We start from the raw sequence: 18,054 nt of genomic DNA, 5'->3' as shown, positions 1-18,054 counted from the left end.
GACTTTGCACTCATTTTAGAAAACTATTTGGTGTACAAGAGGTTTATAATCACTTTAGTTAACTATAGATATAGTTACTTCAACTGTAGGTAATAAGTTATTACTTCAAATCAAAATACAAAAAGTACTGGCTCAATCTGCAACTCAAAAAGGAAAATCAATTTTTTCTGCTCTTTGGAAAAAAAGTTAGTAAGCTGATGAGTTAAACTATTACATTGTAGTACCTCATATCACATCCAAGCGTTTGAATGTTAACTTTCAAGCTGATTCTGTTTCTAAAAAGACCTTCAAAGCCCCCAATGGTGGTGTTCAAAAAATGAATGTCATACAGTGAAACTAATCATTAACAACAAATCTTCAATTTATTTGAAGCAATTCGGTTTCAAAAACTTTAAGTTACAGCAGTCACAGAAAAAAAAACACGGAACAGTCAGAAATAATAAAAGAATAATGAGGAGTACTGCATTTTTTTGTTTTTAACACTGTCATGGCTTTATTCAAAACACAGTTGCACAAAAGTATTAACTTCAAAGTTTTTAAGGAGGGTTTCGAGGAATTCAACACACTATATACATACTGCCATACAAAGAGCATTAAAATAGGACCAAAAACTTCTACAAAATATAAAACCCACCCTTACTTATTTGCATGAAAATACCACCCACAAAGCTAAGTAAGTCTTAAAAAGTTTTTTGGAGGCTCTAAGTGTTGTTTTCAAACCAAAGAACTCTCATTTTGATTGCACAATAAGATGATTGATAAGAAAGTCAATATATAGATTTAACTTTTAAAATAAGTATTTTATAATCTGGCATACTATGCAATGAGAACCCTTAACGGACTAAAACAGGGCATTATAATTGTTAAAAAGGAGTAAAATGTTAGCCTTTTGGAGATTCCAATCCCCCCACTAAACTTATCCCAACAGTTTTATTTCAGTCAGTTATGCAAATTTTTTAGTTTATCCACAAATAACTTCATCATTTTTTACTTTAAATCCCCAAGTCATACATTTTAAACCAAAAAAGAAGCAATACTATATTCAGTAATTTAAATGTGTCCCAGTACGAAAGTGTAACTTCAATTAATTTGCTGATACTAACTTTTTAAAAACTTACAAATATTCAAAACAAAGGGGAAAAAATTTTTAGATAGCCAAGATTAAGAAAGCAATTGCCTTGAACATGGAGCCTCCACAACAAAAAAAGGGGATGTACTTGCCTACTCATAATATTATATTTAGTAGCTGTATAAGGAAACACACACTCACAGTTATCCCAAATATTTTTCTATTTTTAATGGACATCCACCTGAAACCAAATCTTAATTTTAATATTGATTTAGTTTCAAATATTTTTCCAACTGTCCAGTATATTTCAATTAAATGCTATATCTGGTAATGCTTTAAAACTATAGAAAGAATAATTAAAGGTTCTACTCAGGAAAATTAGAAGTACTTTGCAGAGTGGTATCTAAATCACTTGGAAAGCTAATCTGATTTGAATGTCTCATTAATTATCAACAGGCAATTGTTCTGACTTTTGAGGAACACACATGCTGCTTCCAAGAGCCTCCTCTGCTTCTTTTCTTTCTTCATCCTCCTAATACAGTCTGTACATCTTGTCAAGAAAGAGATTTACAGTAAGCAGAGTCTGTTGCATAAAACTGTATTGATAATAATATTCCTATTTCAGAAAATACTCAATTTCTTTCACTTAGCTTGTTTAAAGCTAAGACAGGTCTGAAAAGGTGGTTGAGGTATAAGACAAAGTCATCTTGGGTGTCCATAAGTTTCCCAACTCTTTTTTGAGAAGAGGGGAGTGAAACAAGAAAGGAAGGTGATCATAAAAGAATCACTGAGAGGAAAACAAAGAATGCACACTTAAAACAAAACAAAATAACAACCGTTGGCAGGTCATGATCTTCGACTTGAAGAAAGGGCTCTCCTACATGTCTCTGAAATCAGTATAAGCAATTTTTCCTTGGAAACTAAAATCTTCTTAGTCACCTGGCTTAAAAGGTTTTAGAAGCCTTCACAAAAGCCATGAACTATATTGTTGAATAGAACCTTTACTATTCTGCTCCTACTTTCCAAGCTACTCATGTGACAAAAAAGCACCCAAATACCCTCAGCCAAAAAAAAAAAGTCACTGCCTTCAAACTAAAGATCTCTGGGTTGCCCCTAAAAAAATAACCAACTTATCATTCAAGAGACTATTTTCATTCCAGATTCCAGCCAACTGTGATTTCAGTTAATTTATAAATAACTTTAAAATCCTATGAATGAAATGCACCATATTACGCCTGTGTAAAAGCAATCATGTTTTAATTATACTAAAAATGACTAACACAGTGAACTTCAATTAGAAAAATTAAGATTCTAAATAAATTGCTAGGGAATTTCACAATGGGGTCAATGAAAATTTGTCTCTACATACAATATGATCATTAACAGACTAGTTAATCTTATTTGGAATGGTAAGGCAAAAATAGTAAAACCACACTTTTCCTATAAAAAGTTACACATTATCTTCTGTAGGGATAGCTATCGTACATGAAGAAACAAAGAAGATGTGATCACTCTATTGCACACCCAGGAACATTAGGGAATCTGGTCTTAGAATGATCTAGTCATCTTCTTCCTCTCCATCATCTTCAGCATCTCGTTTCCTCTTTTCCCCTCGAAGACCTTCTTCTTCTGAAAGAGTAAAAGGAAAACTGTAAAATACTTAATTTTAACAAATGAATATTTGTTAAGCTACAGAATTTTGAATCTTAGTGAAAAGTTAATGGCGTATGAAAATTATAGGTTAAGTTTCTCCTCTGCATTACTTTCAATTTCAGTATTGAAACAGCCTTAATAGACTTAGAAATCCATAAATAATGACAGCTTGCTATGCGCCTTAATAGACTTAGAAATCCATAAATAATGACAGCTTGCTATGCACCCTTGTGGCCAAATCATGAAGTACAGATCAAAAAACCAAGGGCTTGACATCATTGGAATTGTTAGTGAATTTTTAAATTTCTTGAAAGGCCTAGGTAAAGAGAAGCAGAGAGCAAATCTAAAACGGGCATTATCTGGAGTTCAACTGTTCTTCTCTTATAAATAAAGTTTCACCCCCTCCAAAATGAAAGGCCCTAAGAAAATAATAAATTGAGCTTATGGTTCCATTATCTCTTCATTCCTGTTTAGAAAATAAATGTTACAAGCTGTTTTTTTTCTTTTAAATGGAATTAATGAATACCCTGAGAAAACTCCTCTTTAAAAAAGGTTTTACACCAAAAAAAAAAAAAGGTTTTACACCTTTCAAGGAATTCTATTATATGTTACCAACATCAAAGAGATCAGTGATAATTTGAATTATAGACTCATTCTTTAAAATCCATGAATAATAGCTTTTTAGGATTTTTGAATGGCTAATGTAACTCACCCTCTTCTTCTTCTTCTTCCCCTTCTTCAACGTAGTCATCATCATCTTCTTCATCCTTGAGATTCAAATATTCAGTTTGAATATGATGCAAATGAACTTATTTTCGAAACAGAAATAGACTCACAGACATAGAAAACAAACTTACGGTTACCAAAGGGGAGAGGGGGTGGGGGAGGGATAAATTAGGAGTTTGGGATTAGCAGATACAAACTACTATATATAAAATAGATAAACAACAAGGTCTTACTGTATAGCACAGGGAACTATATTCAATATCCCGCAATAAACCATAATGAAAAAGAATATGTATATGTATACATATATATGTATAACTGAATCACTTTGCTATATACCAGAAACTAACACAACACTGTAAATCAACTATACTTCAGTTAAAAGAAAAAAATTCAGTTTGAGAATAAATAAGCCATGACATGGGCTATTCACTGTTTGATAATAATACATTCCAATAGGAGCAAAAACTATGGTCATCCTGTGTTCTGACAACCTCTGCCTCACTTACAGAGGTCTTTTTTAAAAACCCAACTAAATCTAGTTTCTTCATGAAAACAAGTTATGTTTGAGACCAGCAACGTTCAAAAGAACTTTCTGCAACAATGGAAATGTTCTGTACCTGTGCTGTCCAATACAGTAACCACTAGCCACAGGTGGCTCCTGAGCATTTGAAATGTGACCAGTGCAAATGAGGGACTGAGTTTTAATTTTATTTTACTTTAACTAAATAAACAAATGTGCCCGGTGGCTAATGGACAGAGTAACTTTTGACTATTTCAAAGACACAGTCTTCTGTTTTATAGACTGAGGAAGGATCACCTGAATCTTAGCCTGAACACAGCTACACGTGTTGAATAAGTCACTTAATCTCTCTGGACCTTAGTTTTCCAATCAATGAAAGAAAGTATTCATCTAGAAAGATCTCTAAGTTCCTTCTACATCTAAAAATCTACACATCAAAATAGCAAATGTCAATAAAAATCACAATAAAACTTGATCTACAACCCCTGTGGAATGAGTTGTTCTGGATAGCTAAGATTTAAACATAGCCTTGAAACATCATAACCATTTATTTTTTAATTTAGCCAACTGGGATAAAATCTCTAAAGTACATTGCACACTTCTACCATTTTATGCTAAACCTAACAAATCTTTTTCTTGAATTGTCATAGTCACCATTGTGACCATGAGCAGTACACTAATTAGTATATGCCAATTCTCTCAAAGCCTATTAATATATATAAGATGGTTTTCTCCTTTTTAAAATGACCCTGGCCTCTACTTTGAGTTGTATCTTTCCATAGTTTTTATGCCTTCTCTTTTGCAGTTAGTTACTATTTCAATTTTAATCTGCTATGGATTCAGAAAATAGATCAACAAGCTTACCAGAGAACTGAATATAAAAGAGAAAACAGGATTAGAATAATGGCTTGAATACTCTCCTACAAAGAAAATGTCTTTTGTTACGTATACCTTTCACAGTTACCGCCTTGTGCTTGGTTGTGTTCCAAATGGTTAAGTTCTAATATATGTTTGAAAAAATGGAATCAAGCTAGGGGTTGATTGGAGGGTCCCCCCTCCAACCCCAAAATAGTTTACCCCTCCTTAAAAATAGTTTAAATGGCAAATGTTAAAAACTGCTGGGTAGTTAGGAAAAACTTGGACAACCCACACTTTTCAAAGTATCCACAGCTCTATTTGTGTCTATAAATATTAAACAGAACCTATTTTTCCAGCATTTGGCTTAAAGCCCCTGAGAAACTAAACTGCATGACACTTATATCAGAAATCATTCTTATACAGTCAATTCAAACACGAAAACATTCCATACCAGAACACCCAAGCTGCCAGGAGCATAAGCAATAGATGGGGTAGCAAATAAACTAAGGAACTATAGTAAAAATCAGGAGAATGTGTGGGCTTACATTTAAAGAAGAAAAGAAAGGAAGAGAAGAGGGGTAGAGGAGAGAGGGGATGGAAGAGTGGGGAAAGAGAGAGGAAAAGAAGGAGAAAGAAAAGGACATTTTAAACATTTCAAATCTGCAAGGAATGATAAATGAGGGTATTTAAATATTTATAATTTTTTAAAAGCCACTTGAAATACTAATCACATTTATTCATGATAATTTAGAAAAGCCCAAGTCTAAAAAGCAAATCACTTCTCTGGATTTTGTTTTAAACAAAACATGATTAATCAATTCATGTTTTTATGCCTTTTAAAAAAATATATCATCTATTAGATTACCAGAGACTTGCTCTGTAAAGATTATGGTCTTAGTTCCTAACTAGTGGGTAATAAAATGTTTCCTCATTTGTACTATGAATAGTTCAAGAACACCATAATTCCCAATTCTTCTAAAGCCCCCATCTCCATTTTTAATGAAGTATACTACACTTACATAAGTCCTTCTTTATACATATTAATTCCTTACCTCTGAAGAGCAGCTGAAATAGAAACAAGACTCAAACAAAACAGAGCTAATCAAATACCATTTCTATTTCCTTCTAATTTCTTTTTTAAGTCTTATAGTCTCTGAAGTTTCTCTGGCTCTTAGCTTCTAAAAACAAGACTTCGGGCTTCCCTGGTGGCGCAGTGGTTAAGAATCCGCCTGCTAATGCAGGGGACACGGGTTTGAGCCCTGGTCCAGAAAGATCCCACATGCCGCGGAGCAACTAAGCCCATGTGCCACAACTACTGAGACTGCACTCTAGAGCCTGTGCTCCGCAACGAAGAGTAGCCCCTACTCGCCGCAACTAGAGAAAGCCGGCATGCAGCAACAAAGACCCAATGCAGCCAGAATACATAAAAATAAAATAAATAAATTTATTTTTAAAAATAAAAACAAGACTTCATTTTAAAAAACATCCAAATTATCTCATCATGATTGAAAACTTCTGGTCCCAGCTACCACATTGACTTAATGTTGTATGTATTATCTTAGAGATGTTTGCTCTATACTCCACATCATTTTTAGTTAATATTTCCCATTACTCAATGGAATGATAAACATAAACATTTGCAGTTAGCTGAAGGTCATTTTTAAATGACTTAATACTATTTAAAGAAGAATTACTGGCAGAGAAAATAAAAAGTCAATTGCAGGGAATTCCCTGGTGGTCCAGTGGTTAGGACTCCGTGCTTCCACTGCAGGGGGCATGGGTTTGATCCCCGGCCAGGGAACTAAGATCCCGCAAGCAGTACAGCACAGCCAAACAAACAAACAAACAAACAAAACAAAACAAAGTCAAACTGCAAAATAACAAGTCCATTATTTTACTAAGTAAATTAAAACTTAGGGGAAAAATATTCAAGTTGTATGCTGATGTAAACTGAATAGGTTGCCTTTCTCCCTGAATACTTAAAATGCTTAAAAGTTCTGTTCTTCATTATTGTAAAGCTAACTCACGAAAGCCCCAAACAAGTTTAAGTCCCATTTTTTCTACACTAGTTTCATATTTAAAATGGTATCAGAGGGCTTCCCTGGTGGCGCAGTGGTTGAGAATCCGCCTGCCAATGCAGGGGACACGGGTTCAATCCCTGGTCTGGGAAGATCCCACATGCCGTGGAGCAACTAAGCCGGAGCGCCACAATTACTGAGCCTGTGCTCTAGAGCCCATGAGCCACAACTACTGAGCCCGTGTGCCGCAACTACTGAAGCCCGTACGCCTAGAGCCCGTGCTCCACAACGAGAGAAGCCACCGCAGTGAGAAGCCCGTGCACAGCAACGAAGAGCAGCCCCCGCTCACCGCAACTAGAGAAAGCCTGCCCGCAGCAAAGAAGACCCAACACTGCCAAAAATAAATAGATAAAATAAATGATAAAATTATTAAAAAAATGGTATCTGAGAAACATCATCATTAATTAGTGATACTGTCTATCTAACTAATGTAAAAGTCATTAGGAGAACAAACAAAAATACAATTTCTAGTCTAAATAAGAGATGTTATTTTTAATAAATATTACTTTAAATTATGAATTATGAAAACAAAACTCAATAATTTAACATTAGGAGAAAATAACTTATCTAAACTCCCAGGGACTAAAGATCATTTGTTCAAGTCAACTGATTTCCTGTGAACCTACTATGTCCCAGTCAATGTACTGGATGCTGAGATAGAAAAATGAACAGCCCTCCCCTGAAGGAGCTATCTAGTAGAAAGTGGCCAAATAAACAAGTTTTTACAGAAGTGTCTACAGGCAACAGACACCTAATCAAGGTTCAAAGGTAACAGAGGAAGGAGTGACTGTCTCTTAAAAATTACAGAAAGCTTCAATAATGAGGCAACGCCAGAGTTGACTGTTTAAAGATAAGAATCACGAGGCATGATTTGAGTGGTAGTTACACAAGTATGTACATATATAAAATTTCATGGAGTTGTACATAAAATCAGTCCACTTTACATGCTTTAGTATATTTATGTTTACCTGAGAAAAAAGAAAGTAAAGTTCATCAGAAGGCATGGGTAGAAAGTCATTTCAGATAGAGTAAACAATGTGTATACAGACAGAAAGGCATTAATAGCTTCGTGTGATGATTTAATTTGGTATTGAGGGAGATGAAGCTAGAGAAGGTAGCAGAGGCTAGATAATGAAGGGCCTTGTATGTCTTGGTGGCAACAGGGAAACATTAAAGGGTTTCAAGCAGGCCAGTGATATGATCACATTTGCATGCAGACTACACAGGCAAGCACTATGGAGGATACAACAAAGTGGTGACGCTGTTCTCAAAGAGACCATTTAGAAAACTACTAGAAAAGCATAAGCAAGAAATAATTAGGGGAAAGTTTTCACGTGACAAATAACGTGCCAGCAACTAGATACTTTACACATGTTAGTTTGTTAAATCCTTAACGACCCTATGAAGTTGGTATAATCTCAGTTTTATAAATGCAGAAACTGAGGCTCAGAAACATTTGTAAAATGTTTCCACTGTCCCATGCTGCTGAGAGAAGAACCGATTTGAAAGCTATCTAGGAGGTAAAATCATAGGGTTTATTATCTGGATATAATATGAACTGAGGGGCAGTGGGAAAAAAGATAGGCACACGCACACACACACAAGTTAGAAACAACTCTCAGATTTCTACACAGCTTACTTTTTATATTACTTAACCCTATGCCTAAACAGTTAATTTTCAGTGCACATAAGAAGGTCTATTCACCTGAATTTCTTCTTTCATTAAGTATGAGAGGCCCACCTCCTCTTCTCCCTCTCCCAGTTCTGAGCCTGCTTCATCTTCATCCTCATCCTCATCCTCGTCCTCCTCCTCTTCTTCCTCTTCCTCATATCCTTCAGGTGGACCAGCTTCATCTTCCTCTTCCTCTTCATCATCTTCATCTCCATCTTTAAAAATATTTTAAAAGATAAGCAAATGTCCAGGCAAATGTTTTTGCCTTGGCCCCTCAAACTCGTAAGCCAATGGGTAGAAAGTATATCAGGGTGATTTTTTTTTTTTTTTTAAGATTTCTCTTTTATAACATCCCATTTACTGTTTGAGAAATATGGTGTCTAAATATTAAAATTTTCCCAACGTATAGATTTTTCATCAAAACATTACATGGACTGAAGTTTATTTTACTTTGTGGACACTTCAAAATCTGCCTGTCCATCATTCCATCATTTTATAACACTGTTTATCTATCAAATTCTTCTTACATGTGAAAAACTTTTCAACCAGTAGTAACAGTGTCCCATTATTGACAACAGCTTTTCTGTCATCAGATCTATTAGTCACCCATTTATCCAAAAATGTATATTCAACTCTCTAGAGCATTTCCATCACCACCACCACCCCCCAAAAAAAAACATATCCATTAACAGTCACTCACCATCCTCCTCTCCCGCAGCCCTGACAACCGTTAATCTACTTTCTGTCTCTATGAATTTGCCTCTTCTGGGCATTTCATATAAATGGTGTCATACAATATGTGGCTTGAGTACGGCTTCTTTCACTTAGCAGAATGTTTTCAAGGTTCACACACTGTAGCATGTATCAGTACTTCAATCATTTTTGTGGCCGAATAATATTCCATTGTATGGATTTATCACATTTTGTTCATTCATCAGTTGATAGACACTTGGGTTGTTTCTACTTTGTGACTTGTATGGATAATTATGTGATGAATGGTTCTTTTTTTTTTTTTAGTACTATTTTAAAAGTTACCACTTTTACTGGGTGGTGGTTAAGTTTACAGAAATATAAAATTTCATGGAGCTTAATATTATAACAATCATTAAATTCCCCAAAGCTATCAGAAATCTGAATGAATACAAGACTAGGGCTATGAGTTTTTAAATTTTTGTCTTACTAACGTCTTTTTTTCCCCACACCTAAATACCCAGGCCCAATCTAATCTGCCAGCTAGACTGGAGGCTATAACTGTGACACATTTATGAGTATTAAGAATGATTACCTTCATCATCCTCTTCTTCTGAGTCTGGTGCTTCATTATCCTCCTGGTCAAATCCATCTAAGTATGTGATTTGCTGTAGCAGTTCAAAAATACTTTCTCTATAATCTTCCAGGTTTGTGATCTCACAGTTAAACAAGTCAAGACTCTTCAAATTCTTAAGATTTTGCTGGAAAAGTAAAAAGTTAAAAATTACATTCAAGATTTAAAAACTCATGTTATTTATTTTTAATTCATGAACCAGAACATGTATAAAACTTTAAATCAAGAGAATGATTTTTGGATTTTTAGAATTTTATAATGAAGGGTTATTATATCAAGCACAGCTAATTCTCTTAATGAGGCCCTGGCACCTAAACTCCACGGGAGTAGGAACTTTGTTTTGGCAACTGCTGTATCTCTAGCACCTGGCTTAGTGCCTTACTCATAGTATGCACTCAGTATACTTTGTTGACTGAATCTGTGCCTAAATAGGCAACAACAATAACATGGTTAGTTTAAATCCACAGTCAAGCTTATTTTCAACAATTTCAACCTCCTCCCAAGCTTTTTTTAAAAAATCAGAGCAACAATTTTCAGAGTTTCACTTCATCCCCTTTTCCTTCCCTCATACCAGGAAGCAAAGGAGCAAATAAAAATAATCAAGAAGAAAGAAAAAGGAATAGAATTTAAGAAAATACTGGAAATTTTAAAACCAGATATTCAGCTCCTGAAGTTGATGATAAAATAAATTTCTCACTGATTTAAAAATTTATCTGGGGCTTCCCTGGTGGCGCAGTGGTTAGGAATCCACCTGCCAATGCAGGTGACACAGGTTCGAGCCCTGGTCTGGGAAGATCCCACATGCCGCGGAGCAACTAAGCCCATGCGCCACAACTACTGAGCCTGCGCTCTGGAGCCCGCGACCCACAACTACTGAAACCCGCGCACCTAGAGTCCGTGCTCCGCAACAAGAGAAGCCACCGCAATATGAAGCCCGCGCACCACAACGAAGAGTAGCCCCCGCTCTCCGCAAGTAGAGAAAGCCCGCGCGCAGCAACAAAGACCCAACGCAGCCAAAAAACATAAAATAAAATCGTAAAGTAAATAAATTTATTTTTAAAAAATTTATCTGAATGTTTTACTCCAAAGGAAAATAAAGCAGTATCATCTAGATCACGACATATAAGAAATTCAGAAGTTTCAAATGAGTGACATAAATACAAGTCAGTAAGATAAAATTCAAGCAAATCTCAGAAAAATTCAACCAAAAAAAGCAAGTCCAGAGACAAACCTTTCCACTTACCAGAGCTTCTACTGTACTAAGATCTTTGATTTTGTTTCCACTCAAATTGAGGTAGGTAAGGTTTGGACATTTCTCTGCCAGGACTTCCAAGCCTCCCGAGATTATATTGTCACTAAGTTCCAACTATAAATTCAACATGGGGAGAAAACAAAGAATGGTGAAGGCTTAGGACACATCAAAGATTTCTCAAATGTATCAATTTAAAGAAGAAAACAATTGTCATTCTCTCTGGCTTCAAGGGACTGTCACAGTCTTTAATTTCCAAAATCCCACCTATGACTGCCAAATAAAATATTAGAATCTCTATATAACAGACTTCTAACTCAGTTTTGGTTCCAGTTGTATAATAGTTGGATTTTATGTTTCAAAGAAAAACATTTGGTAGATGTTAAATTCATGCCATAAAGCGATTTCATTAGTCAATTTAAATTTCCAAAAGTAATATGACAGCTGATTTCAAAATCCTACAAAACCCCATTTTCCTACCTCTAGAAACTTAGAACCTTCTAATTAAAATGCAGAATGGTTGTTTCATTTGGGAAAAAAATATACATAATAGCCCACGGCATCAAAATCATGATGCTTTCACGCCTAGTGCCAGCTTACCTTTCGAAGTTTATTTAAGCTGGGCAGCCGGGCCAGTGAACTTAGTTCCACATTAGCCATACTCAGAAACTCTAGTTTTTTAAAAGTATCATTCAGGCCCTCAATTTCCCCATTGACACAGAGGCAATTATCAAGGACCAACTCTGTCACCTATAAGAGAGAATATGAATGATTCTTTAGTTTGCAGTCTGTTTAGCAAAAGACCTGGGTCCTGACACTCTGGAAATGTGAATATTAAAACCATCAATTCCCTCATATAGATCCTTTTCATTCTCCCCCCAAATTGAAATACAGTCTTAAGTCATCATTATAAGTTAACTTTTTAAATTTAAACTTGGACTAAGAAGTTCAATGCCTGCTTCAAATCACTAATAAAAAAATTTTAATTGCATAAAAAATAAGACTTTGAAAAAGGTCCCATGTGAAAATTGTTTCTGACCCTCATGAAAAAGACCCTCAACATCAGGGCATATATTTATGCATGAGGGGATACCAAGGCTACTGAGAAAGGATTTAAGTGAGTCCTAAAACAGCAGGGAGAAGAAAGGAAATTGTTTTATTCACTTTTTCAGTTTAAACCCCCTTATTTTGGTTGATAAATGTCACCAAAACTCAAAAATACCTTGTTAGCCTTCATGAAGAAATGTTAGAAAGCTCCTTCTGAGACAGCCCAGCGTTCATATGTTACTTGTTCTAATATCGAGGCGAAACATTATCACCCAGGACAACACATCCTTGACAAAATGCTATTTTTCCCCTGCCACCCTGGTAGAATTTTTGTGACTTCTCCCCAGTCTTGGGAAGGGGTTGCTGGATCCTCTCTTAGGTCAGAGTTGTAACAAAACTTTCCGGTGTGGGCCTAAATGGACTTAATCTTAAGAGGGAGGCAGGAAACCCTGGCTCTCCATTCTCAATGCAAAAATATGTTTGAGGTATTTTGAGAAATAAAAATTAGCACAAGGAATGCTACCTTCTCTATTTGAACATGACATAATTATTTCAGGAAGCAAAGAAGGCATCATAATCTGTTTAGAGAGGAGGAAGCCAAGGCCCAGAGGGTAAGCATGACTGCCTAGGGTCAGTCACAGTATGTGGCAGAGCTGTGCCTCCACTTTGTCTTCTGACTCCTAGTCTAGCTGAGTGGAGGAGAGAGGGCCACTAGGTTTGGTGTCAGAAAACCAGTTCTTCCACTTGAGTAAGTAACTTCACTGCCCTGAGACTCCTTTTGCTAATTTGGATTCTACAACAATACCATCCACCTTACAAGTCTGTCGGAAGGAGGAAACAACAAACACGAAAAGTGCTTTGTAAACTGTAAAGGGCTATACAAATAGAAGACCGTTATTACACCACAGGGGAAGGAGGAGAGGCTGCAAAAAGGCAACATCCGGCACTCCCCAAAACTGGCAAGGAAATTACTAGGGATAGGATAGGTATAAGAATGGGGAAGGAGGGGCAAACCCACTTTTCCAACCCAAGACATAAAAGAGTATTCGAAATGTGTGCTTCTTTGAGACAGCATTTTAACTTTGATTTTGTTTGTTTTTTCCTTAAGCCCCTAAAGACTAGGCCCTAGGAAACTTCAAGTTATCTGTGGGATGATAGTAGTGACTGTTTCCTCCTCCCTGCTATCTACCAATTTCAGCAAAACAGAGACTTTTTAAAAAGTACATAAGGACCTTGGATTCCCACCCTTCACGCCGCCACAGCCCACCGAACAGACCCTACTCATCCTCCACGCTGGTATGCACAAGCACCACCTCCACCCCTGCTGGAAAAAAATTATATCCCTTATATTGCAATTCTGGGGTTTTTTTCAGAGGCCGCAATCAGCAAGACCCTATAGACATTTTCCTCTGCGACCAGAAATGCGAGGTTCCTCGTTGGCCATGGGCCCCGCTCTCGCGACCTGCCGCTCCGACCGACGGGAAACCCCACAAGGGGCGGGGACTCCCCAAGGAAAAAGGGGGTCGCCTCCCAGCCCGCGTTCCCCTAGCGCCTCCGCCCCGGGCGGGGAGAGCTGGGTGAAGCCGAGGAGGCGCCCGCGAAAAGGAGGCGGAAACGCCTCCCGCCCGACCCCCGAAAAGTTGACCACGACCCCGCCTCACGTGGCCCCTCCCAACCCCGTCTCTTTAACTAAGGCGACAGCAGCGAGAGCGCATCATTTAGTTTCGCCGAGCCCATCTTGAAAACACGAAACTTCTACGACCCGTTTGTTGAGTTTTGTGAAACCGTCTCCAGGGATCAAAATTGGAGTTGCAGCCACCACTACGACACGCCGAATTTCGTTACACCGCGGGGGGACGAAGGGGATAAAGCCTCGTGTCCTCTCCCCACCTTCGGCCACTGCGACGAGTCCCAAAACTTACCCGCGGCCGAAGAACGGGCCGCTGACCCAGATTCCGCCTGGCGGCGGGCGGCGCGCACCGCTTCCCGGGGGAGTGGGCGCCGCCAGCAGTGGGCCGTCCGCGGACTCCGCGAGCGACCCCAGCCCGCGCCCGGCGCGACGTCGTCCAACGCCCAGGGGACTCGAGGCCGGAGACGCCCCCCAGCCCAAAAACAAGAGTTGGCAGCACTGCAGAAAAGTTGGACTAACTTCTCAGGCGACGATGGCTGCGGCAGAGGCGAGTGGGACTGGGGGGTCGCGCCCACGCCGCCGGCCCCAAGGAGCTGGAACGTGAGGAGCGAAGCGGCCGAGCGGCCCCCAACACCCCGCTTCCCGCCTCCACGAGGCCAGGACGTCTGACTCGGGGAGAGGCGAAGGGGCTTAGCCCCCAAGCACACACAAAAACGCCCCTAGAAACTTAAACCCTTCGCCATTTTAAGTAAAAGATTTTAATGATTTAAAAGTTAAAATTAAATATTTTCCCCCAGCCCTACCCCCAGATGGGGGTTAATTCATTACCCCGCCCCACACACCCTCCAGGACCCCCAGAAACCCGATCCTCCGAATACAGGGCTGGTGAGGAAGGGGAGGGGGCTGAGTCATCTCACCTCCTCCGGGGCTCTGTCCCTTAACTCCAGGTTAATCCTCTTCTTCATCTCCATGTCCTCCTCCTGCTCTTCTGCTACTACTCTCCTCCCTTACCTTTTCCTGCCTTTCCCACTACCCCCAACCCTAAAATTTTAAAAGATTTGGAAATGAATGAAAAGAAATGCAAATATAAACGCCCACCACCACCACCAGATAGGTGTGGGGGAGAAAGAAGGGAATAGCAAATGGAGTCCAAGGAGTTGGGACTCTAACTCAGCTGCCCCCACCTTCTTGTCCACACACTCGCGCGCGCACTCACACGCACACACATACACACACCCGCAGTTCCTTCCCCTTCAATGGCTGCTCGGAGACTGAGCCTCCATGACACGGCACCGCCAACCCCCTGGCCTACACTCCACCCACCTCCCGAATGTATTGGTTGATTCTTCAGCATCTCACTACTCCATTGGGTTACATAAATGTCTATCAGTCTTTAGGGCGGACCTAAGCCAGAAACACTGTGCCTATTGGCTACGACCAAGCGCGCAGTTAACTCCGATAGGTCCAGGAAGGTGTTCGTCCCGGGGAAATGATTTTGAATCCCAGTAGCCCCCCTCCTTTTCTTTGTGTGATTGGCGCGCTTTCCCTAGGCGATCGGACGGTTTTGAAGCCTGTCGGGTTTCTTTTTGTTTTTGTTTTGCCTGATTTTAGTGTTAAAGGAAGGAAGAAAGCATCCTTCTGACGTGTGGAAGTTGCGAGACAGATAATTTAGCACACGGCACCCACCCCGCTCTTGGCGGTTTTAAAGCACAACTCCTGCTTTGCAGCCAAAGTGTACAGCAACGTGCACATCACATAAAAAGGACGCCTTCGTGGCACTGTCCTGCCGGAGATAGGCTTCTGGTGCAGAACCAGAGCAGGGATAAAGATGGTAGTTTAACTTCCAGCAGGAAGGACTGAACGATTTTGAAAGCAGTTGGGTGAGGTATAAGTTAGGCACCTTTAAATAAAACTATCCTGGAGGAATTGTTACTGAGGTAATTGTTGCTGTAATAAACACTAAGACCTTGGAGGGAAAACAGTGCTGGCCTAACGAAAATCAGACATCAACGCACATAGAAATGGTACTGCAATGCCTATCCTTTCTAAAATCCCTTTGGTTGGTTTCCATGGAAATCTGTAGTTTAAATGTGCTTTTAAAAGTCTGTCAATGTGGAATATAAAAGAGGTGTAAGAATGATTTTAAAAAATTTTGTCTTGAGAGTCTAGTTTTTCTTAGTTCTTGCTTAAATTCTGTCCTTTCCATTCCTTTATACCTTTCTCAGGGTAAATACCCAAAGAAATTCCAGATGATTTGGGGAAGGAAGTGGGTGACTTAGTACAACCTCTCCCAGAGCTGAGTGTTTTATTTGCTATTTTTCCAGCTTCTCAAGTTAGAGACCTTAGGATACAGATTTCTAACCACTCCACACCACCTCTCCTCCCATACTGAGACACACAGCTCCTCAAATAGGCTTACATTTAAAATGTAAATATCTGGTATTTGGCATGTTAAGGACTTTAAAGGAAAACAAAATAGTGATTGTCTTTTCCTTGCCAAGTGTTTCCTTTGAATTCCCTGAAAAGGAAATTTTATGAAGATGAAAACAAAGCGGGAGAGGGAGAGCTTTTGGTATAAAATGACATGGCAGGGGGCAGGTATTTGGAGTTAGTTTAGTTAGTTTGTTTGTTTGTTTGTTTGAATACAGGCCAAAGGAAGCCAAGATGATATAAAACTGAACCAAAATGAACTGAGGAACAGTTCAAGGAAGAGTTTAAAAAACAAGAGAAGGAAAAAAGGGGCTACAAAGAAACCTGGAAGCACATTTTAGTACCAGCTTAGGAAGAAGTCCTGTGTTCTGATCCCCCTAGCCATTGCAGAGTCTGGAACTCTGGAATGGAATCTCAGAGAGAGTTCAGGGAAGGAGATTCAGATTTGGGAGTCATCCACATATGAGTGATAGTTGAGGGCATGAGAACAAAATAAGACGTCCACAGAGAATGTATATAAGACGACTTATCAGGCAAAGGAGAGCAAAACATGGTTGAGGGGAAAGAGGAGAGAGAAGTTAAGTTGTCTACCATAGTTGTCAAAGAAATTGAGGAGCAGGTAGAAAAGAAGGAGGTGAATTTGTGGGGAAAAAATGTATGGAAGCCAAAGAATTTCAAGGGGGTTAAATGGTAGGGCTTTTGTAACAGAACACAGTAGACAGAATGCGAGAGTGGGCTAGAAATACTGAATGTGAGGAAAGGCCATGAATTCATTTCCCCACTGGATAGTAGCTGCAGAAAGTACACCATAGTAAGCATAAACAGGGATCCACGAAAGTGGGCCTTACCCCCCATACCCATTGTCCCCACCCTCATATCATCTCTTATCTCCATTACCTCAATACCCTGAAACTTTCTAGTCTTAATCAAGAAACCAGGATAAAAAAGATGCAGGGGAATAGAAATTCCCCACAGGGCTAGTACACAGAAAGAAAGGTGCCCGGGAAGGGGTTGGATGAAGAAGAATACTACCAGACTAGCAGACAGGTGTATGGAGCTAAATGAAGGATAAAAGAATGAAATACAGTCAGACATGGAAACAACCTAAATGTCCATTACAGATGAATGGATAAAGAAGATGTAGTGTGCATGTGTATGTATGTGTGTGTGTGTGTGTGTGTGTGTGTGTGTGTGTATACCTTTAAAAATGAAATAATGCCATTTGTAGCTACATGGATGGACCTAGAGATTATCATACTAAGTGAAGTAAGTCATAAAGAAAAAGACAAATACCATTTGATATCACTTATATGTGGATGCTAAAATATGACACAAATGAACTTATCTATGACACAGAAACAGACTCATAGGCATAGAGAACAGACTTGTGGTTGCCAAGAGGGAGGGATGGATTGGGAGTTTGGGACTAGCAGATGCAAACTATTGTATATAGAATGAATACACAACAAGGTCCTATTGTATAGCACAGGAAACTATATTCAATATCCTATAATAAACCATAATGGAAAATATGAAAAAGAATATATATATAGGGACTTCCCTGGTGGCTCAGTGGTTAAGACATCACACTCCCAATGCAGGGAGCCGGAGTTCGATGCCTGGTCAGGAAACTAGATCCTACAGGCATGCTGCAACTAAGAGTTCACATGCCACAAATAAAGAGCCTGTGAGCCGCAACTAAGGAGCCTGCCTGCCACAACTAAGACCTGGCGCAACCAAAAAAATAAATAAAAGAATATATACATATATATATAACTGAATCACTTTGCTGTAC

At 38.9% G+C, this 18,054-nt stretch overlaps 1 protein-coding gene across 2 annotated transcripts; it reads right to left on the bottom strand.

The window, feature by feature from the left end:
• Nucleotides 1–343: 343 nt before the first annotated feature.
• ANP32E (acidic nuclear phosphoprotein 32 family member E) lies at nt 344–15,104 on the bottom strand. Of its 2 annotated transcripts, XM_004317762.4 has the most exons (7): nt 14,747–15,104; nt 11,753–11,902; nt 11,147–11,269; nt 9,865–10,030; nt 8,613–8,794; nt 3,435–3,489; nt 344–2,698 (listed from the first exon to the last, which is right to left on the bottom strand). In XM_004317762.4, the coding sequence occupies exons 1-7, from the start codon at nt 14,798–14,800 to the stop codon at nt 2,628–2,630; spliced, it is 801 nt and encodes a 266-aa protein (XP_004317810.2). In that variant the 5' UTR covers nt 14,801–15,104; the 3' UTR covers nt 344–2,627. The 2 variants fall into 2 exon arrangements, with proteins under 2 accessions (XP_004317810.2, XP_019775532.1); XM_019919973.3 differs by lacking the exon at nt 11,753–11,902.
• Between the last annotated feature and the right edge of the window lie 2,950 nt (nt 15,105–18,054).

This window comes from Tursiops truncatus, chromosome 1, assembly GCF_011762595.2.
Source record: "Tursiops truncatus isolate mTurTru1 chromosome 1, mTurTru1.mat.Y, whole genome shotgun sequence".
NCBI classification, from domain to species: Eukaryota; Metazoa; Chordata; class Mammalia; order Artiodactyla; family Delphinidae; genus Tursiops; species Tursiops truncatus.
This window is presented reverse-complemented; position numbering and strand designations above follow the sequence as displayed.